The sequence below is a fragment of the Pangasianodon hypophthalmus genome, chromosome 22 (genome assembly GCF_027358585.1).
Source record: "Pangasianodon hypophthalmus isolate fPanHyp1 chromosome 22, fPanHyp1.pri, whole genome shotgun sequence".
Classification (NCBI taxonomy): domain Eukaryota; kingdom Metazoa; phylum Chordata; class Actinopteri; order Siluriformes; family Pangasiidae; genus Pangasianodon; species Pangasianodon hypophthalmus.
The window spans coordinates 940,834-963,333 of NC_069731.1; the positions used below are offsets into that span (position 1 = coordinate 940,834).

Genomic DNA, 22,500 nt, shown 5'->3' on the forward strand with positions numbered 1-22,500 from the left:
CACACACACACACACCCACCCCACACACACACACACACACCACACACACGCACACCATGAAAAAAAACCCATGAAAATAGAGCAACATCTGTAAAAATGTCTAAATTAAAAAGATACAATCAATTAATTAATCAATTAATTAAATATTAATTAAGGATAAGAAACTCAATTATTCAATAGAAACTGTATTTATTTATTTATTTATTTATTTATTTATTGAACAATAAGAAAGAACAAATTAAATAAGGAATAAGACACTAGTTTAAAATCATCTCTTTTTGATTTTAATAAATCGCCACATCTGGCTGTTTTATTTCTTAACAATATAAAGAAAAATGAAATAAAAGTACGTAAAACAAGAAATACAGAACAATAAAAAAATATATAAATAAATGTAATTAAAAAGTGGACTAAAATAAAATGCTTGTAGCACACTCTTATGCATCTAAAAATGAAAGACAAAATAAAAATAAGACATGAAGGATATCCAATGAAACAAACAAAGTAAAATAAAATAATTCCCACCTTAGTAATTTGACATATGTAGTGATAATAATAATAATAATAATAATACATCTTGTCAACATAGTACAGTATTAATACACTCTTTACAACCGTGATGAGCAGAAAAGCATCTCAGATCAGCACTGAAACTCAGTAACTGAAACTCAGTAAATCAGTAAAAACGTTTAAACTGCGAATAAACAGAAAGTGATGATTTGTGATTACCGTGTAGCAGCTTCAGTTTCTCTTCCAGAACTGCGATTCTTCTTGTCTGTTTACGAAAATAAATAAACCGCAGATGAATAAGCGACTTTATTTCTGCTGAAGACACAAAAGCAGGAATCTGCAGAGAGTGTGATTTTAATGCAGAGTGTAAAACTGTACACTCCTGGTCAGGAAATGAGCAGGAATGAAACGAATAGATAAAGGAGCTGAGTATGTTAGAGCTTTTCCCTTCATGTTAAATGTTTAAGCTTCGTGTGTAAACGTATGGAAGCTTTTTACAGAAAGAGGAGTCAGTCAGTGTTGTTCCAGTCAGTGCTGATGCCTTCAAGCAGTTGAAAAATGTTTCCTGGTTCGTTTGTGTTTAATGTAAAAGCAAATAATCTCTCTAGGGTTTAAATCCAGACTCTGATCGGGTCAAACCACGAGCCTGATCGTTCTCAAGCCACTTTATGGTGGTGTGTGTAGTGCAGGCAGCTGAAAAATAACATCTGATCTTTAGAAAATAATGTTTCAGTTGTGGGAAGCAAGTCTTTCTGCAATCTTCTCCTCTATTCCAAAGCATGAACATTAACTGACGTTTCCCAGTGAAGCAGCTGAAGAGTCTCCCAGACCAGGACTCGAGACGCGTTCACTGTCCTATTTCTCACCAGATCTTCAGAAGAACATCTCTATCGTCTCTGGAGCGTCGTCTCTGGATCGTCGTCTCTGGATCGTCGTCTCTGGAGCGTCGTTTCTGGAGCGTCGTCTCTGGATCGTCGTTTCTGGAGCGTCGTCTCTGGAGCGTCGTCTCTGGAGCATCGTCTCTGGAGCATCATCACCGTGCAGCTCAGATCGTGATTCTTCACTCCACGCGACTCTGCTCAACCTCTCAGAATCAAACTCTACTGTTTCTGATAAAACTTCATTCTGTGTTTGATGTTTTTCTGAGACAGCAATGACTTTATAACACAAAACCTGCATTAGAGAAACATTAGATCAGCCATTTTGGCCCTTTTTTTTTTTTTTTTTTTCCCAGGAGTGTGTACAGCTCATTGTGTCAGACGTTTAGCAATATTCAATACAATGGAATGTTTCATATATTTAATAAACATGTTATGATGCATTTACATCTTTAATTACTTTTAAGTGTGTTAATAAACGAATATAAATTTGAACATCATTTATTTAACTCTTGTTAAATTGTGTATTGTAATGTTTGTGTATTTTTTTTTAATTCTAATTTAACTGCTTTTTTTTTCTCCCATTAGAATACTTTCCAAATAAAAATAAATACAAATAAATACAAATAAGTTTAAAATCTTCAGGAATATCCGATACATGATACACAGTGTGTACGATCATTCAAATGATATTTTCTTTTATTGTTTTGACATAACGAATCGAAAACTTGCTTTTATTATTTAATTCATATTGTATATTTTTGTTTTATTTTAATTTTATATCACAGCAAAATGTTTTCTTTCGGATTTCTTTGAAAGTAAGTCGTGATAAGAGCTTAAGGTCACGTCCTGGAGCTTTTTAGAGTTAAACAGTGTGTGTGTGTGTGTGAGTGTGTGTGTGTGTGTGTGTGAGTGTGAGTGTGTGTGTGTGTGTGTGTGTGTGTGTGTGTGAGACCTTCTTGTCGATGTCCAGCGCCTGTGTTGTCACTTTCCTCTCTAACTGAGTGAGTTTCTGCATCATGCTGGACATCAGCTCAAAATCAGTGGGCGGAGACACTGAGACACACACACACACACACACACACACACACACACACACACACACACACACACACACACACACACACACACAGGGCATCTTGTGATACTTCACACTTCTCTCACATACAGATATAAAGACAGATTTTCTTCTCACCTTCTTTAGGACTGCTTCTGAGCCTGACCTTTGACCTGAGAGTGTTGAGGCTGTCTGTGACCTCTGACCCCGGCTGTCTCGTGGGGAAGAGGTCTCTAATCAGAGAGGCTTCGTTCTCTTTAATCAGCCACATGAGACATGAGATTACACACATGTAAAGCTTTTTTTTTTTTTTTTTTTTTTACTGAAGTGCAGTAGATCAGACGAGGCGGCTCACCTGCATCGCTCCTCTCTGTGTGATCTCTTCTTTCTCTTTCACTAAAAATAAAACATTTAAAAACAAAAACAAAAAGCTCAGGTCAGGTGTGATGTCTTGCTCTGTGAGTGGAGTGTCAGTGGGGTGTGAATACTTTTGCTCTCTGAATTCTCACCCTTGACTCTGCGGTAGAGGAGCTCGTCTGTTCTTCCTCAGGGTGGAGAGCGGAGAAGTCATTTTATTTATTAATAGTTAAGTTTTAATTCTGTAGAAGGAGAACATGTTAAACACTAATCCTGGAGTCTCTCTGCTCTGAGCTCTGACGTGTGTTTGAAGTCTGTTGTCATTGGTAACGTGGTGAAGCTGCAGCTCTCACATCTGTCCTGCAGGGGGCGACACTGAGCCTCTTCTCCTCCACCTCAACCTCTCTCTTTCAAAACTCTGCTCCATTTCAGACTGAACTCAGCTCCAAGTACTCACACACGTGCGCTGAGATGACAGGAAGTCTACAACAACAACAACAACAACAACAACAATAATAATAATAATAATAATAATGATTTTATACAGCGCCTTTCTCAGACCCAAGGTCACTTTACACAATAAAATATTATAAGCATAAAACTACATAAAGAAAACACATCAAATGCAATATAAAGAAACATCCTAAAGTATGTTTTAATGATTTAATATTTTTGTATTTTTTTTTTAAAATAGCGCAGTTCTATTTCTTCATATCTGCATCTCCAGCTAGTAATCTCTTCTACTTTAAAAAAATAATCTTTCTATAATTTCTTTTAATTGCTTTGTTAAGTGAAATATAAATTTAAAAAGAGATCAGCTCAGTATCTAAAATGTCAGTATGCTAAAAAGTAATAAAATAAAACTAATAATGATCACTGTGTGGCCTATAAATATGAAAAAATATTTAAATGTTTTTTAATGTTTAATATTTTAATTTAAATCTTTCCAAATCAGTCTCTAATGATGCTAAAATCTTTACAAACTTTTTTTGTTTTGACTTTTTTAAATAACAAATAAATAAACGCCGCACAAATGTGTGCCTCCGAATTATTCATTGTTTCTAGGATTTATTGTTTTTATACACAAGTCTATAATTCTTGAAGCCCCTTCCCTTTAAAAGGATAGTAATTTTAATATTTATATTTAATAATATTTAATAATAATGTAATATTTTAAACTTGAATAATTTTATTATCATGTTTGAATGTTTCAGTTTTTTGTGATGTTGTGTTTGTGTGTTTGTTGTGATTGGACTCATATGATATGTTGTTTTTTAAATTCTATTTTCTCTACTTCAGTAAAAATAAACAAAAAAAACATTGTATTATATTTTATGTAAATATTAAAAATTATTTGTAAAATACTTCATTCAGATTTTGATTTTTAAATGTTATTAAATGTTATTAATATATACATATAATAATTATTTTATATGTATATAATTAGTTTGGTTGGATTTAATTTGGTTTGATTTGATTGGTCGGCCCAGCAGTCCTTCTTCCGCATAATCATCCAATCAGCTCGCGACCGGAAGTAGGGAAGGTAAGAAACGCGAGCGTTAACGCGAGACTCAGCAGCGCGACGCTACACGGCACTGACACTCACGGCGCTGACGTCATCAACCGGCGCCCGAGCAGCAGCGGTGGTTTTTTGCGGAAGATGCTGAAGAAAAAAGAGCAGCTGGTGAGTTGTAATGGAGCATTTTTTAATTTTTGTGATTGTTATTGAGTGAAATGTCTCTGCTGGAGGCTGGACGGAGATTTCTTGTGTTCCGCTGCTGTTTAGAGAGAAGAGTTAGTGCTTAAGATGCTGTTTACATCATTAGGATTTATTTTTAAAGATTGTGTCCTGAGTGTAAATGTGTCCTGAGAGGAACATGGTGATGTTTAAGCGGAGTGTCGGCATTAAACAGCTAGAAACACTGCTAACGCGGCTAGCTGAGCTAACAATCATGTGCTGTAGGACAGCTTTAGGGGCTTTGATAGATGTGTAGTTATGTAAATAAATGTGTGTGTGTGTGTGTGTGTGTGTGTGTGTGTGTGTGCTACAGTACAGTATAGACAGTATACACACAAACCATGTATATATATATATATATATGAGATAGATAGATAGATAGATACACACACGCACACATGTATGTATATATATATATATATATGTGTGTGTGTGTGTTTATAGTGAAATATACAGTATTTGCCTGTGTTTTATTATATTATATTATTATTATTGCATTATAACAAACATACCATAGCTATATTGCTGCATATAAACCAGTCAGAGTAATAATAATAATAATAACAATAATAACAATAATAATAATAACAATGGTAATAAACTCTTAAGAAGTGAAACTAAAACCTATCCGGTTTGTCTTTCTGGCTAAAAATCCTGTCAACTCTTCTCTCCACATCACCGTGAGATCAGATCAGACATTCTTTAAGCCGTTTCATTTATAAAACTGTATAAAATACTTTTAAAAACAGGCCACCGAGTTGAATAAATCGATCACTGGATTGAAAGCTTTCTAACTTGTTAAAAATGGAGCAAACCACCCGGCTTCATCCCAAACCGCGCTCAGTAGGACAGGAAGTGCACTTAACATGGCGGACGGAGTGTTGTTCCAGGCGGTCGTTTAGGGCACTAGGTAAGGGAGCAGCGCGCCATTTGGGACGCGGCCTCGGATGTCGTGAAGCTAACGCTAGCGCTGTTTATTATTCTGAGAAATGTAAGAATAAAGTGTTTGTGTCACGGATACAGGGTCAGATCTCACAGAATACACTCCAGTGTCTGTTTTAGGATTTCATAAAGAGATGAATAAAAGTTTTATTGCGATAATTTAGCTGAAAAGCGTCAGTGGGGTTAGCTAGCTGATTAGCCGAGCTAGTTCAGTACACACACACACACACACACACACACACTGAGGGTGTGTTAATGAGAACATGAAACAACAACAACAACAATAATATCACTAAAATAACTTTGACTCTTAAACTGATCACCGAAGACATGATACTGATAGTGATACCGCGATACATGACGTCACTTCCGTTTGTCTTGTCTTGTTGACGATACATGATACTATCACGATATCGATACGTTATAAGTATAAAAGTCTGTTTGTTTGTTTGTTTTTTTTTACCAACAAATAAAATGATAAACATGTTATTTACATCAGTGCTGATATGACAGAAGAATTATATCGCGATACGAAGACTGCGATTTCCACAATACGTGTGACGATATTTACAAACTGAATAAAACTGCATGAAATACAAAATATATAAATAAATGTTTTATCATTTTTTCAAATTTAATGTGTTCAAAAATAAAATAAATTATTTAGCGCAGGTTAAATACGGAAGGAAAAATCTGAATTTTTTTGTTTTTTTACATTTTACAGTTTTTAAGAATGAAGATTTTAGCGTCTAATCAAACTGACTTTAATTATTTTTAATTATTTAAAAAAATACAAATGGTTTGAAAATCATTTCACGATACCAATCACAATGTCGATATTTTATAGTCATATCGTCCATCTGTAGTGTTTGTGTCTGCTACTGAATTATTATTTTTTTAAATTTGTGTCTTTTTTTTACACTGATACAGAATTATTTAAGAGAAATTTCACATCACGAGGCGTTTAGGAACGATTTCTCCTGAGAAGGACAGATTGAGGAAACAGGCAGAGGATGGAGACGATCTAATCAGGATTATTTATTTATTTATTTATGAAAATGTATTTTTCTCTTATTAACCCGTTTACCGTTTGAGTCAGAGTGAAGATCAGACGTCCTGCTGATTCGCTGCAGCTCTCGCTTCCTAATGAGAGGAGAAAGTCACACACACACACACACACACACACACACACAGAGTAAAAGAGTAAAAACACACACACACACACACACACACACACACACACACACAGAGTAAAAGAGTAAAAACACACACACACACACACACACACACACACACAGAGTAAAAGAGTAAAAACACACACACACACACACACACACAGAGTAAAAGAGTAAAAACACACACACACACACACACAGAGTAAAAGAGTAAAAACACACACACACACACACACACACAGAGTAAAAGAGTAAAAACACACATACACACACACACACACTCACAGAGTAAAAGAGTAAAAACACACACACACACACACACACACAGAGTAAAAGAGTAAAAACACACACACACACACACACACACAGAGTAAAAGAGTAAAAACACACACACACACACACAGAGTAAAAGAGTAAAAACACACACACACACACAGAGTAAAAGAGTAAAAACACACACACACACTCACAGAGTAAAAGAGTAAAAACACACACACACACACACACACACACACACACACACAGAGTAAAAGAGTAAAAACACACACACACACACACACACACACAGAGTAAAAGAGTAAAAACACACATACACACACACACACACTCACAGAGTAAAAGAGTAAAAACACACACACACACACACACACAGAGTAAAAGAGTAAAAACACACACACACACACACACACACACAGAGTAAAAGAGTAAAAACACACACACACACACACACACAGAGTAAAAGAGTAAAAACACACACACACACACACACACACAGAGTAAAAGAGTAAAAACACACACACACACACACAGAGTAAAAGAGTAAAAACACACACACACACACAGAGTAAAAGAGTAAAAACACACACACACACACACAGAGTAAAAGAGTAAAAACACACACACACACACAGAGTAAAAGAGTAAAAACACACATACACACACAGAGTAAAAGAGTAAAAACACACATACACACACACACACACTCACAGAGTAAAAGAGTAAAAACACACACACACACACACACACACACAGAGTAAAAGAGTAAAAACACACACACACACACACACAGAGTAAAAGAGTAAAAACACACACACACACACACACACTCACAGGGCTTTGGTGTTCAGTAGAAGCTGAAAGAGCAGCAGGGGGCATCAGAGTTTTTGTCAGTTTTAGTGATGAGGATTTTCTGATTTCACTTCCTGCTCCAGAGGCTGTAAAACAGGAAGTGTTAGTCCTGTGGGCGGAGCTTGTTGTATAGAACTTCACAGATCGATTGAGAATGTCCAGGACTAACGAGTGTGTTTTTATGTGAGGAGTGAGAGAGCGAGTGAGAGAGCGAGTGAGAGAGCGAGTGAGAGAGCGAGTGAGAGAGCGAGTGAGAGGGAGAGAAGGACAGACAGACACAGAGAGAGAGAGAGAGAGAGAGAGAGAGAGAGATCATATAATTAAAGAGCCCCAGGAGGATAAAGAGAAAGATGGAGAGACAGACAGAGAGAGAGATGGAAAGATAGAGAAATATTGAAAAGAGACAAATGTGGGCAAACTGTGGTTTCAGCAGAGATTTATATCTAATATTAGCTCCTTTGATGTAAATATGCATCGTCGTGTTTCATTAACGGAGGCGTTAGAGATTAAAGCAGCAGTCTGTAACCTTCAGCTCCTTTTTTAAAGTAGGTAGAACCTGTAGATTTGTTGCAGATGAGATCAGAAGTGTGCTGAGAAGTGCGTGGGCAGCGTGTTAGCGCAGCCTGAAGAAGATCGTCCTTCTGTTGAACGTGGAATCACCGCTGATGAGGGAAGGACAGAGTTTACGTCAGCGTACTTACGCGAGCGAGCGTCTTCTCTGTGCTTCTTCCGTCTGACGCACTTTAACCTGCAGGCGTAACGTCCTTGGAGATGTTACGCTTCTACACGAGGTGTTACGCTTCTTCTTCTGTCCTGAAGACTTTCCTGAGCTGGGAAACTTCAAAAGCACTCCGACTGACACTGGAGACTCCTTCCGTAAATGTTGCATAAACATCTAAAAAAAAAAAACGGCACCACGTCAACGATTATACACTTGACTTTATTTAACATTTTTTAAACAAAAATCTGTTTATTGTTAGTGTTAGATTATGTGGAGCGTCCGCCGGTTACAAGTCCCTGTGAATGAGCTGTTGCTATAGAAACGATAACGCTACAATAACGAGCTCATTAATATACGCCTGGCGTTCGTGTTACAGCTTCTGACCAATCAGATTCGAGAATTCAACCATGCTGTAGTACAATATCATATAATCTTCTTCTTCTTAATAATAATGAAAAACATGATTGTTATTATTATTATTTTCTTAATATTAAGAATAGTAAATAAACCAGTGAGGGGCGTGTGTGTGTGTGTGTGTGTGTGTGTGTGTGTGTGTGTGTGTAATACTATACTCTAATAGCAGTGTATATTACCAGCGAGCTGATGTGAACAGATAGCAGTGAAGTCGTGAGTAATCTGTGCAGCGCGTGAGACTTGTTTTGGGTTAGAGGTGATATTATAAAGATGATTGACAGATCTGCTGCATTTGAGCTTTTTATTCCTGACGTTTTCACCCAGAGAACCCAAACCGGTTCTGTGATAAAGAACCGAAGCGTGTCATATTATATTAACAGCATTAAACACGTCTCTTAGTTTAATTACGACCGCGCTTAATCTTTAGATTAAACCTGCTTCGGTCAGTTAATTATGCGTATAAATAATAATAATGATAACTATTGTCACAATTGCGGCCGCCTTTTAAAGCTGTGTGTGTGGGAGGAAAAGAAAATGAAGAATAGCGTGATTATTAGATTAGATTGTTGTCATACCGTGAATTTATCACATTGTTCCAGGCTTCTTGAGAAGTTGAGGAGAAGATAATAACACCGTGTGATGCGTCGCTCTTAAAATACACAGTGAAAGGAGCAGGTGCAGTAAACACCTCACCACACCCCCGACTGTAAGAGGAAAAAACCTTAAAAAGTGTTTTGTCATCTGCTGTTTGTCTGCCCAAACCGGTGTGTGTGTGTGTGTGTGTGTGTGTGTCACAGTGTGTACCACAGCACTGCTGATTGAGTTATGATGATATACCTAATAAAAAAGTTGTAAAGAAAGCAGATTTCATTTAAATTAGACTAAAACATTTCCACGTAATGGGGTTTTGAGATTTGACCTTTGGTGACCTCCAGCGTGATTGCCATGAAACCCCTCGAGAGACGTAATTCAATTTCGTACGCTGATGTATTTCCTTTCGAAAGTCAGAGTGATTGATTTACGCAACAGCCAATAGCGTTCGAGATACACCGTGCCACGCCCCCCGCTCGGTCTGAACACACGCAGTGAGCTGGAGAACAATGAGCAGCGTTCTTTAACCTTAACCGGGACAATATCCTAGACGACGAGACGCCGCGTGTTTGTGGAGTTATGGCGAGTTATGGGGGCGGGGCTTGTACGTTCTAGAGAGCATTTAATTGGACAAAGACAAGACGAGTACAGGATGAGTCTTAAAAGAAGACCATAATGTTACACTTTCATAAATAGTGTTAAACTTCTATAAATAATATTTCACTTCCAAAAATGACTTTACGCTGCTACAAATGTCACGCTTTCGTAAACGATTTTACGCTTCTATGATTAACATTATGCTGCTACAAATGTTATGCTTTCATAAACTGTTATGCTTTTGTAAACGATATTACGCATTCGTAAATGATGTGCTTTCATAAACGATTTTACACTTATCTAATGTAAATTAAATAACATTATGCTGCTACAAATGTTGTTTTTTTTGTAAACAATGTCACGCTTTCGTAACCGACGTCGCGCTTTCGTAACCGACGTCACGCTTTTGTAAACTACGTTACGCTTTCGTAAACTGTTATACTTCTATAAATAACATTATGCTGCTACAAATGTTATTCTCTTGTACGCTTTCGTCACCGATGTCACGCTTTCGTAACCGATGTCACGCTTTCGTAACCGATGTCACGCTTTCGTCACCGATGTCACGCTTGTGTAACCGGTCATGCTATTGTAACCGATGCCACGCTTTCGTAAACTGTCACGCTTTCGTAAACTATGTTATACTTCTATAAATAACATTATGCTGCTACAAATGTTATTCTCTTGTAACTGTTATGCTTTCATAGGCGACGTTGCGTTTTCGTAAGCGACGACGTGCTTCTGTAAATAACATTATGCTGCTACAAATGTTACGCTTTCATAAACTGTTATGCTTTCATAAACAATATTACGCATTCGTAAACGATGTTGTGCTTTCATAAACGATGTTACACTTCTCTAAATAACATTATACTGCTACAAATGTTATGCTTTCATAAACTGTGTTATGCTTTTATAAGCTACTTATGCTTTTATAAGCTACTTATGCTTTTATAAGCTACTTATGCTTTTATAAGCTACTTATGCTTTCATAAACTATGTAACACATTACAATAAATAAAATTACACTTCCATAAACAATGTTATGCTTCTACAAAAGATGTTGCACTTCCATAGATGACATTACACTTCCAAAACTGTTGTACCTGTGTATGTGTATGTGTGTGTGTGTGTGTGTGTGTGTGTGTGAAACACTAAGGGACAGGTAGAAAACACAGATTTTGATTTCAGGGCCATTTTAGTAACTCTTCAAGTTCCTTTAATGTATTGAGGGAACGCAGAGTTTCAGTATCGTAGCTACGCTCCCAGATGATGTATTTACGTGTGTGTGTGTGTGTGTGTGTGTGTGTGTGTGTGTGTGTGTGTGTGTGTGTCTGTGTGTGGTCTCTCTAGCTCTTGTAGACTCGCATGTCCTTGCTATCTGTCTGATCCCGAGCAGTTAGTTTCCGTTATCCGAATGCTGTTTGTGACTCGTCCTCGTTCACGTCCCCTTGGTGAAATCCACTGCCATCTTAAGACTCGGTGCTGTCCCAGAATGCATTGCTGCAGACAGACGTTGGCCTCCAAAATGGTGGATGGCATGAAACAGTCTTAATGTAGCTACATTACTGAGTGTGTTCCTGTTATAGAAAAACAAACCTCTCATCCTGATACACACTCAGCGCTTCATGCTGCAGAGCGTCCTGAGGAGAACGTAGTCGATAAACGCAGGATGAAAACGTTCCTGTGGAGAGGCGACGTGGACGAGAGTTAATGATAAACCGACGCACAGCACGCTGATGGTGTACACTCAGGGGCGTGTGTTCTCTGGAATCCCTGTTGCCGAGCATTGTGGGATAGGAACACGAGAAATAAATAAAAGAAAAGCAAACACAAGTTAAGTACAACCACAACCTTCATTCCCCTGGGGGAAGCCCTCAGAGGATCTCAAGATTCTGCTGAGTAGCCAGAACATTTGGCTTCCTGAACCCATATCAGATGCATCCTGAAAGAACCCATGAAACTTCCATTTAGGTTCCAAGTTGGTCCTTTTAGGAAGCGATGAACCGTTAAAGAAGAACCTTTATATTGCCAAACTGATCCATTTATAAAGCTAAGAATATTTAATTATCCACTGACCTCTTAAAGAACCCATGGTTTGCCAAGAAGAGCTTGTAGGAAGCTAAGAAGAAGCTCATCAGGTGGACCTGAATAATTGGTTCATTGGATTCCTGAATAATTCAGTTCTAAATAGAACCATTTAAGGAAGTAAAGAACCCTTGGTGATCAAATGAGCCTTTAAAAACCACTGGGTTTTCAACCTTTTTTTTTGGAAGCTAAGAACCCTAATGAGATGGAGCCTTGAAGAACCCTCAGGTTTCCTGAACATTAGAGTTACAAGGAGATACTATTAGGACCTTAAGAACCCTCAAGCATCTAAAGAACCCTCAAGCATCTAAAGAACCCTCAAGCATCTAAAGAACCCTCAAGCATCTAAAGAACCCTTGGCTTGCCAAGTAGAACCCGTTTAGGAAACTAAGGGCCCTAAAATCACAAGTTTTAAAATGTTGTGAGGGTTGTGAATGGATCTGCAGGTCGGTGGCTGTTGTGAAGGTTGTTGTGAGGGTTGTGAATGGATCTGCAGGTCGGTGGCTGTTGTGAGGGTTGTTATGAATGGATCTGCAGGTCGGTGGTTGTTGAGGGTTGTTGTGAGGGTTGTTGTGAGGGTTGTTGTGAATGGATCTGCAGGTCAGTGGTTGTTGTGAGGGTTGTTGTGAGGGTTGTTGTGAGGGTTGTTGTGAATGGATCTGCAGGTCGGTGGTTGTTGAGGGTTGTTGTGAGGGTTGTTGTGAATGGATCTGCAGGTCAGTGGTTGTTGTGAGGGTTGTTGTGAGGGTTGTTGTGAGGGTTGTTATGAATGGATCTGCAGGTCGGTGGTTGTTGAGGGTTGTTGTGAGGGTTGTTGTGAATGGATCTGCAGGTCGGTGGTTGTTGAGGGTTGTTGTGAGGGTTGTGAATGGATCTGCAGGTCGGTGGTTGTTGTGAGGGTTGTTATGAATGGATCTGCAGGTCGGTGGCTGTTGTGAAGGTTGTTGTGAGGGTTGTGAATGGATCTGCAGGTCGGTGGTTGTTGTGAGGGTTGTTATGAATGGATCTGCAGGTCGGTGGTTGTTGTGAGGGTTGTTATGAATGGATCTGCAGGTCGGTGGTTGTTGTGAGGGTTGTTGTGAATGGATCTGCAGGTCGGTGGTTGTTGAGGGTTGTTGTGAGGGTTGTTATGAATGGATCTGCAGGTCGGTGGCGTTATCTCTCAGGTTATCTGACAGGTGTGGCTTTTCACTCTGAAGTTTCTGTCAGTCGCGTCTCAGCGCTGTTCTTTCTGCTGCTCGTGTTTGCTTTGGGTTTGAGCTTTGCCTCTCCCACTTCACAAAACCACACACACACACACACACACACACACACTCGTGCACACTTGCGCACACACACTCTCAGGACGTTTCTTCAGAGTCGGACGCATGGTTTACTTCCGAGGGTTACCGGGAGAACATTTTAATTTTATTCTGAACACGACTTCTCTGTGAGACTCTCTCTCTTTCTCTCTCTCTCTCTCACACACACACACACACACACACACACACACACACGTACGTTCTTCACAGGAGGACGACACATTTTCTCCTTTTTTCCTTTTTTTTCGTTCCTGGTGTTCAGAGGCTCCTCGGGGCAGTCGGAGCCGTAATCATGGTAAGATTTACAGACTCTCAGGCTTTGTTTTGTTTTTTGTTTTTTTTTCTCCTCGTACCTGAAGGCAGGTAGGAATTATTCTTACCCTCAGATAAGAGTTTAGACTTTGTTCAGTCTGTAGTTCTTCAGAAAATGTGATAAGTATTACACAGATCTGAAGTTTCTGGTTAAGTTTAGAAGTTAACACACACACACACACACACACACACAGTAGGAGCCACATTCCAGTTCCTTCATTGTCTCAGGAGGAGGCGTGACCGTACAGCCGAGGTGATATTACATAATAATATCAATATCATGATAAATTACGCTACGATACTTATTTATTTTTTATACAGTCGCTGCTCTCAGCAGTCAGCTCTTCCTGAACAATACTTTAATTAACACTTTAATTAACTCCGGTGTTACGCAGAAACACGGCTGATTTTTTTTTTTAAATAAATAATTCAGAAAAGTTTATTTTCTAAAACCTGGTTAAAGACAATTATCATAGTCGCTTTTGATAGTATTGTTTTATTTTTTTAAAGAATAGAACAAAGATAGATAGATAGATAGATAGATATACAGTATATTGTGACTGTGTTGTTAGAAATCTAGAACCCTTAAAGGTTCTTCAGTTCTTGGATAAAAATTAAAAAAAGTAAAAATTAGCTGATTAGACGTGTTTTTTTTAAGCTTAATAACTTATTTGTGTGAATTTTCAGAAAAAAAATTATGATTAATCTACTCTTAAACATAGTTAAGGAAATTTTTGAAAGTTGCTTTACATTTTTTTTTACATTTTAATTTTTATTATTTTTAAAATAATTATTTATTTATTTTTGCATAAATATTAATATACGCTGTGTGCTTTGGTTGTCCTTCTGGGAGAAAAATCATTAAAGATTTTGTGTAGAAACCCACAAGAAAGTGTTTCCGTATCAGAACAATCCCAAGTAGAACCCTTTTAGAACCTGAGAGATCCACTGAACCCTTAAAGAACCATTGAAGAACCCAAGTACCAAGATAAGATTTAAACCCCTGGCAGATTTTACATGTTAAGAAGAAAATAATAAGCAGTAATTTGGATTTTGTTCTTCTGTTAGAGCACACACACTTAAAAACAAGGGTTCCTCAAGGGTTCCTCAAGAGTTCTCTTAGAGTTTATTGGATATTTAAAGGTTCTTAGCTTCTAAAGAAAGGTTCTACATCTTCTTAGAACCTGTTGAAACCTTTTGATACTTGGTGCACTTGTAGGAAAAAGGTTTAAGCGTTTGTTGGGTAATTGTTCTCAGCCTCGATTTGGAGCTTGTGAGAGAAAAAAGCTGTTTCTGAGTTCTGTGTAGAACCACAGAACCAGAGAAACAACTGAAGAACTATTAAGAATTACTAAATGCACTTTTAGAAGAAAATGGTTTGTTAAAGGATTCACTGGAAAATCCAGGGTTCTTAGCATCTTAGTTCTGCTTGGAGTTCTTGGAGGGAAACACACAGTTGTATGGTTCTATAGAGAACCTTTAAGGGTTTCCCGCAAAGAGACCCATAATGGTTCTTGTTTGTTTAAGAGTGTAGCGTGCTTTAGGAAGTTGTTAGGGTTTAAAACGGTTCTTTAAGGTTTTTTCCCCAGTGGTTAAAGGTTCTGCGCCTCCTGAATGGGTTCTACGCGGAATTATTTTGGATACTTGTAGAGTTCAATATCAGAAGTTCTTCTGAAGAATCGAAGTTAAGGGTTCTAAGCGTGTGTCTGGTGTTTACTGCGAGCACCACGATCCTGGGCGTAATGATGGAATGATTCAAGCGAGTAAAAAGGAACCTGATGAAGCTGTGCAATAAATCGTTTTTTAAAATTTATCACGATATCGATCTTAGCGATACTCCTTACAGTTTTATTCCTGTGTTCCGTGAACATCTCAGAGGTTCCACGTACATGTTCTGTGGCACGGTGTAATGATGATTAGCTCACGTTTTGGTTCTTTCCTGCAGCTCTGTTAGTATTTATCAGCTTTTGTTTTGTTTTGTTTGTTTTTTTTTAGCAGTAATATGTTTTTGTGTCGAGTTTTTCCCCGTATAGTCACGAGTCTGAGGCTCTGATAAGCGGAACGATGACGTGCCGTGTCATTACAAGCCGCTCGTGTGGATGATGAGGTCATATTTAAAATCCCGAGTGGTGAGCAGATGTACACAGTGCTAATGCTTGTACACACTCGTAGATTAGCGCTGGTGTTTAGAGGCTCAGGCGGCGTCAAAGGCGTGATGGTGTTGAGACAAACACATTCAGTTCCTCTGATTTGATTATAACGGTTATATATAATGCGCTGACTCATGCGCTAATTCAGTAATTTAGTTGTTTGTATACGCTCGGGCTGCACGATATCGAAGAAAAATGCGATGTGCGTTACGATAATGCTATAAGTGTGTAAAATCAATTTCAATTATATTTATATATTAAAAAACTGAAAGTTACATAAACAACATACAGTATGTTTCTTGTTCTTTTGAGGAAAAGAAAGCGTTCTCTCTGCTGTCTGCATCGCCCTGAATCTTTAACTTTTCATAACTTTTTGAAGTATTAAAATCTTTTGGTTATCACAAGCCAAAAAATAAATAATCTACAGGAAGTGACCAATTTTTTTTTTTTAAAAGAAAGTGGTGTAATCTCTGGGTTTTTGTTTGTTTGGTTTTTTTTCTGAAAATTGCAAAAATTTCAGTTTTTAGTAAGAGCTATCAAGCACTTTTTTTACCTGCTGACCAATCAGGTCGCAAGGCTGGGGGGTGGGGCTTGGTCATGTGACGAAAAACAAACATGGAGGATAAAAAGTTGGTGCTGAAAAAAAACGAGTCTTGTTAGACTCGAGCGATTACGAGGAGATTTACGACGCGTTGAATAGAAAATATTACGTAGTCGATCTTCCAAAAACGAAGATTGCGTGTATTTTTGGGATGTTAAGCCTTATAGCCTATCTATAGCTAGCTATTAGTAAGAGTGTTGTCATGGTTACAGTGTCCATGTCACATGCAGGGTTTTTTTTCCCCCATTTTGGCACAATAAAACTCAATTTTTCTGTTAAAAGTGTCAAAGCAGCCTTAAAACGCTTTACAGCTTTAAATCAACAATTTAAAAAAAGTAATTTTTACCTAAACTTTTACTGCAATGTGATTTAAAAAAAAAATGACATCATAATACGAGACATTTCTACGATACATGATATGAATCACGATACAGAGGTTTGCTATAAAAAAAATAAAATAATAATAAAATAGTGCTGCTTTTATTTCTTAAAACTTGTACTTTTTAAATGATAAATGAATGTAAACAATAAAGTCACCATGTCAACAATTGTACACTTTACTTTGTTAAACAACACTTTAAAAAAAAAAAAAGCTATTTATTATTAGTGTTAGATTATGCGGAGCGTTTGCCGTACACGTCCCTGTGAATGAGCTGTTACTATAGCAACGATAACGTATTAGAACGAGCGCGTTCATATAAACCTGGTGTTCAGGTTATAGATGGAAACAACACACACCTTCTGACCAATCAGATTCGAGAATTCAACCATAAATTTAATTATTAATGTTATGCAAATTTTTAGCATTAGAATAAAACCGTGTGTGTGTGTGTGTGTGTGTGTGTGTGTGTGTGTGTGTGCAGAAGAACAGGACAAGATTTAATTCACTCTGAACTCTTACATCACCTTTAATTACGGCGAATCCTCTCAGACACACACACACACACACACACACACACACACACACACACGTGCAAACTAAAGCGTCTTATCTCTGTGTGTGTGTGTGTGTGTGTGTGTGTGTGTGTGATGGATAATCAGTGCTGGAGGAGTCGTATAAGGGAGAGAAAGATGAGTAAAACAGGTAGATGTTTTTTTTTCTCTCCTTCTTTCCGTCCGCATCACCAGGTGACGTCGCCACGAGTCTTTCGACGTTGTTTCGGTTTGTGTTTGTACGTTTGTCCCGTACGTGGCGTTCGTGCGTGAATTTCAGTGTGTGTTCAGTACGTAGAAACGCTTTAGCGGTACAGACGAGGCGTGTAATAAGTGTAGAGCTGACGATAAATTCTGATAAATTCTCTCATAACGTGTCGCTTTGTTTTCCTCGAGACATCGTGATAGCTTTCTTATTATTATTCTTTTTGTTTGATCGGAAGCAGCTGATTGTGATTTGTTAACGTTTTTCTTCTTTTCACTATAAAAAATTGTTATATATAAAGAATATAGTTCTTGGATATAAAAATAAAATCCATTTATTTTGTGAACACTTATACAAGCAGGTTACACAGGTTTTAAAAAAAATACAACATGGCTGTATAGAGCGTGTCCCGAAAGTCTCCGTACGCAGGGGACTGTGTTTGCCAGCACCACGTCGGTTGTGCCTTCATCAGTAGATGTTCGTGGACGGTTGTTCTCGGTTGGTCTGCAGCACATCCATCCATCCATCCATCCGTCCGTGGTGTTCTGCTTATCCAGGTCTGGTCATTGGGGCATCAGTCTAAGCAGGATCATGGAGGACTCATTGGAATTTGCTCAGTCAGTCTGCATGTGTTTTGTGGACTTATGATTGTGTATGATTGTGTCCCTCATGGGATCCTGTGGAAGGTGCTTTGGGACTAGAAGGTTCCAGATCTGTTATTACTGGCCTTTAGGTTCCTGTATAACCGGAGCGAGGGTCTGGTCTGTATCACCAGCGTCAGGTCAGACGTGTTCCCGGTGTGTGTTGAGCTCCACCAGCGCTGGCGTTCGTCACTGATTCTGTTTATAATCTTCATGGACAGAATCTCTAGACGCAGCCGAGGTGTGGAGCATGTAGATCGCATCTTTGTTATTTGCAGATGATGATGATGTTCTGTTGGCTTCATCGAGCAGTGACCTCGGGCCGAGTAGCGGAGTGTGAAGCGGCCGGGATGAGGGTCAGCACCTCCAAATCTGAGGCCATGGCTCTCAGCCGGGAAAGGATGGGTTCAGTTGGGAATGAGATGCTGCCTCAAGCGGAAGAGTTTAAGCATCTCGGGATCTTGTTCACGAGTGTGGGAAGTGTGGAGCGAGAGATTGACAGATGGATCGGTGCAGCTTCAGCGGTCATGCGGACATGGTACCGGTCTGTTGTGGTGAAGAGAGAGTTGACGAAAAGCGAAGCTATCAGCTTACTGGTCAATCTACGTCCCAATCCTCACCTGTGGTCACGAGCTCTGCGTCGTGGATACGAGCGGCGGAAATGAGCTTCCTTCGCAGGGTGTCTGGACTCAGCCTCAGAGAGCAGGTGAGGAACTCGGACGTTCTCAGAGTCGCAGCTTCTCTGCGTCGAAATGAGCCAGTTGAGGTGTTTCGGAGAACTCTAGGTGGAGAGACTATATCTCTCGTCTGGCCTGGGAGCTCCTGGGTATCCCTGTGGAGGAGCTGGAGGAGGTGGAGGAGCTGGAGGAGGTGGAGGAGCTGGAGGAGCTGGAGGAGCTGGAGGAGGTGGAGGAGGTGGCTATGGAGAGGGAGGTCTGAGAATCTCTGCTTACACTGATGCCCCTGCGACCCGCAGCACTTCCAGTGCTTTTTGAATTTGTTAGTAAGTTTGGCGACAGTGTGGTGTGTGTGATTTGCTCGCCATGTTTCCTGTTAAAGTCCATCACAAAACTTGAGACAGCTTCCTGATCCAGCCATGAGAATGATTTCATTACGTTCTTCTTTTGTCAAAGGCGTTCTTAAAGACTATCTGGGGAAAAAAATATATAATATAATATAAACTAAGTATGAAGAATTTTTGGAAGACATTTTGCTAAAAAATGTTAATGTATGGAGACCTTTGAGACGCCCTGTATATGTATGTGTGTGTGTGTGTGTGTGTGTGTGTGTGTGTGTGTGTGTGTGTGTGTCTAATCTGTGCAAAATTCCAATCTTAACACACGCCCAATTAGTGTAAAGCTGTGTGTTCCTTGGTGTGTGAGGTGAGACATTGCGTGTGCAGAACTACAACTGTGTGTGAATTACAGCTAATAATTTTGTGAATTACGTCACGGTGTGTACTTATACTTATACACACACACACACACACACACACACACTCCAGCACTGAGCTCAGGGTTTAACGCTGCATTCACGCGGGCAGTATGTCGATAGGATCTGCGATGACAGGAACAGGAGAGTCGAGTTTTTTTTTTGTTTTTTAAACATTTTTATGCAAATTAATTACAACATTGACCACATTCCTCGAAATTCCTCCAACCTCTCTGACGTCCTGCGTTTCTCTCCTCGCACGTCCAGTTCGTCCGGTGTTTAAAAAATGTATATTCACACCACAGCGCTGCTGAATTCTGCATTCTGATTGGTCAGAATTGAAGGTGTTGATTAATTTTCTATAACGGCAGCTCTGACACTAGCGCAGGTTTACATTAATGCGCTCGTTATAATAATACGTTACCGTTTCTATAGTAACGGCTCATTCACAGGAACTCGAGGGTTTTTTATAGAAAAGTTTTCTGGAAGGAGAAACGTCCTTCTTTTTTCTTTTTTTTGTTTTCTTCTTTTCTTACCTTATCTTATCTTTTTTCTTTTTTTACTTTATTTTCTATTTTCTTTCTTTAATCTTGTTCTTTTTACTTTAAAATGAGTTTGTGTGTATATGAACACGCGCACACACATACATATTTATATATATATATATATATATTTAAAAAATATTTTAAAAAATGTATTTAAATATATTTTTCTTTCTTTTTTTCCAGGGTTTTTTTTTTGTTAATTTTTTTCCTTATATTTATTTCATTTTTTTTTCTTGCCTTTTTATTTCTCTCTTTCATTTCTCTTTCTTTTTAGAAATTGTTTGTAAATTTTTGGTGTTCCTTCTTACTCTTTCTTTCTTTCTTTCTTTCTTTCTTTCTACAGTTAGTTGTAATCTTTTGATATTTATTTATTTATTTATTTAGCTCCACTGTAGAGTTAGCGCGGAGGTTAATTAGCGCATTAGTTAGTTAACAGTCTCTGACTCCAGGCGTCTCTCAGACGTGCTGCAGCTCCACAGGAGTGACTTCAGTCCGGTTCTTGTGTCTGATGTTTGAGGAACCTTCTCGCCTGTAAACGTGTAAATAAACGCAGTCGTCTGACGCTCGGCATTTTCGGCGTTTTCGGCTCCTCGTTATCGCTTCTGGGTCTTTTCTGTTTTTGCACTTTTGGGTTTATTGCAACTTTTTCATCAGAATGTTTGAAATGCAGCTCTGCAGGATCGTCTGCTTTTTCCCACACGGATCGGCGTCATGGTGCAATACGGCGTCCCGGTCCGACCGGTTCCAGCTGCTCGGCCTCTCGCTCTCCGCGCTGCGATTTAAACGCTTTCATGTTCAGAACAAAAACATCAATGCAGACGGAGGATTTAAGACTTCAGCACGAGATTTACCTTTTCTATTTTTAAAGTTTCGTGACAATATAAGAAAGAGCCCCGAGGCGTAAAATTAATGCTGTGGAATTTGTGTTTTCACCCAGTAGCTAACAACACAACACCACAAGATTACCCAGCATGCACTGCTTCATATACACACTCGCTAATTTAACGATATAACAGTCACAATTAAACGATTAAATTGCAGTTATTCGGATTTGATTTTCTCGTAAGTGAAATGAAAGTGAAATTTTAAGAAACATTAAACTCTCTCTCTTATTACAGTCACGTTTCTGTGCGTGTGTTAAACTGTATTCCACCCCAAAATCCTCATGTGTGATGTCATTTCCTGTCTGGTCCTGAACAGGGGCTCTTTTATGAAGACGTTCTCTTTGGGTTTTTTTCTTTGTGTTCTTTGTTCTTTTTTTCTTTTGTTGTTTAGGCTTTTGTACTGCATTTTTTTTTTTGTTTGTTTGTTTCTTTTATTATTTTGTCTTTTTTAATATTTTTCCTTTTGATTTCCTTTTTGTTAATTTTCTCTTTATATCTATTTAATTTTTTCTTACCTTTTTATTTCTTTCTTTCCTTTTTCTTTTTTTTTTATTTTCTTTTTTTTCATATTTTTTTAACTTTTGTACCTTTGTGTCCATTCTTTTTTTTTGGTGTTAATTTTTTGTTTTTTATTGTGATGAAGTGTTTTCACTCCGACATCACAGCTGAGCGCTGACTTTAACTCCAGCTGTAAGACAGAAAATTGATCTAAAATATAAAATAAATATAAATATAAATATATATATAAAATTATTTTGTTTTAATTTTGTTGTTAAATTGGTTATTTTTTACACCATATTTACACGTGATGATAAACATTAAGACGGGAAAACGTGGCTGTGACACAGAACACTGAGCCGTTTACACATCACACTGAAATAAACACATACCTTATAATGTTGTGTGTGTCTGTGTGTGTCTGTGTGTGTCTGTGTGTGTCTGTGTGTGTGTGTGTGTGTGTGTGTGTGTGTGTTATTTCAGCTTGCAGAGAGTCAAACGCAGAGTGAAAATGAGACCATGGTCCCGGTACTAACATCCAAAAGAGCCAGTGAACTTCCTGTCAACGAAGTAGTGTGTGCGCTGCAGGTATGAGCGCGTGTGTGTGTAGGTGTGTGTAGGTGTGTGTAGGTGTGTGTAGGTGTGTGTAGGTGTGTGTGTGTGTGAGGTTTACAAATTGCTAGATCTTAGCAATTTTATGCTATATTTTATGTTATTATGTTGTGTTGTTTTTGTGTTCTGTTATGTTGTGTATGTTTTGTTGTTTTTTGCTATGTTGTTGTGTTGTGTTATGTTGCATTGTG

General features: G+C 38.4%; 2 protein-coding genes across 3 annotated transcripts in view; one reads left to right on the plus strand and one right to left on the minus strand.

Annotated features, from left to right (window-relative positions):
* Positions 1-3,122, minus strand: part of ubxn11 (UBX domain protein 11) — a 9,375-nt gene extending 6,253 nt beyond the window's left edge. The window contains exons 1-5 of the mRNA XM_053227970.1: positions 2,955-3,122; positions 2,801-2,841; positions 2,584-2,700; positions 2,344-2,444; positions 730-775 (exon numbers count right to left, since the gene is read on the minus strand). Of these exons, the coding sequence (XP_053083945.1) occupies positions 730-775; positions 2,344-2,444; positions 2,584-2,700; positions 2,801-2,841; positions 2,955-3,016 (367 nt within the window). The 5' untranslated portion in view covers positions 3,017-3,122. The remainder of the gene's footprint in view (positions 1-729; positions 776-2,343; positions 2,445-2,583; positions 2,701-2,800; positions 2,842-2,954) is intronic.
* A 1,249-nt stretch (positions 3,123-4,371) lies between these two features.
* Positions 4,372-22,500, plus strand: part of atp2c1 (ATPase secretory pathway Ca2+ transporting 1) — a 38,411-nt gene continuing 20,282 nt past the window's right edge. The window contains exons 1-2 of one of the 2 annotated variants that reach the window (XM_034298120.2): positions 4,372-4,486; positions 22,181-22,285. In XM_034298120.2, the coding sequence (XP_034154011.2) occupies positions 4,463-4,486; positions 22,181-22,285 (129 nt within the window). In that variant the 5' untranslated portion in view covers positions 4,372-4,462. Of the gene's footprint in view, positions 4,487-13,385; positions 13,793-22,180; positions 22,286-22,500 lie in introns of those variants that run through there. The other variant, XM_034298121.2, reaches the window with a different exon arrangement.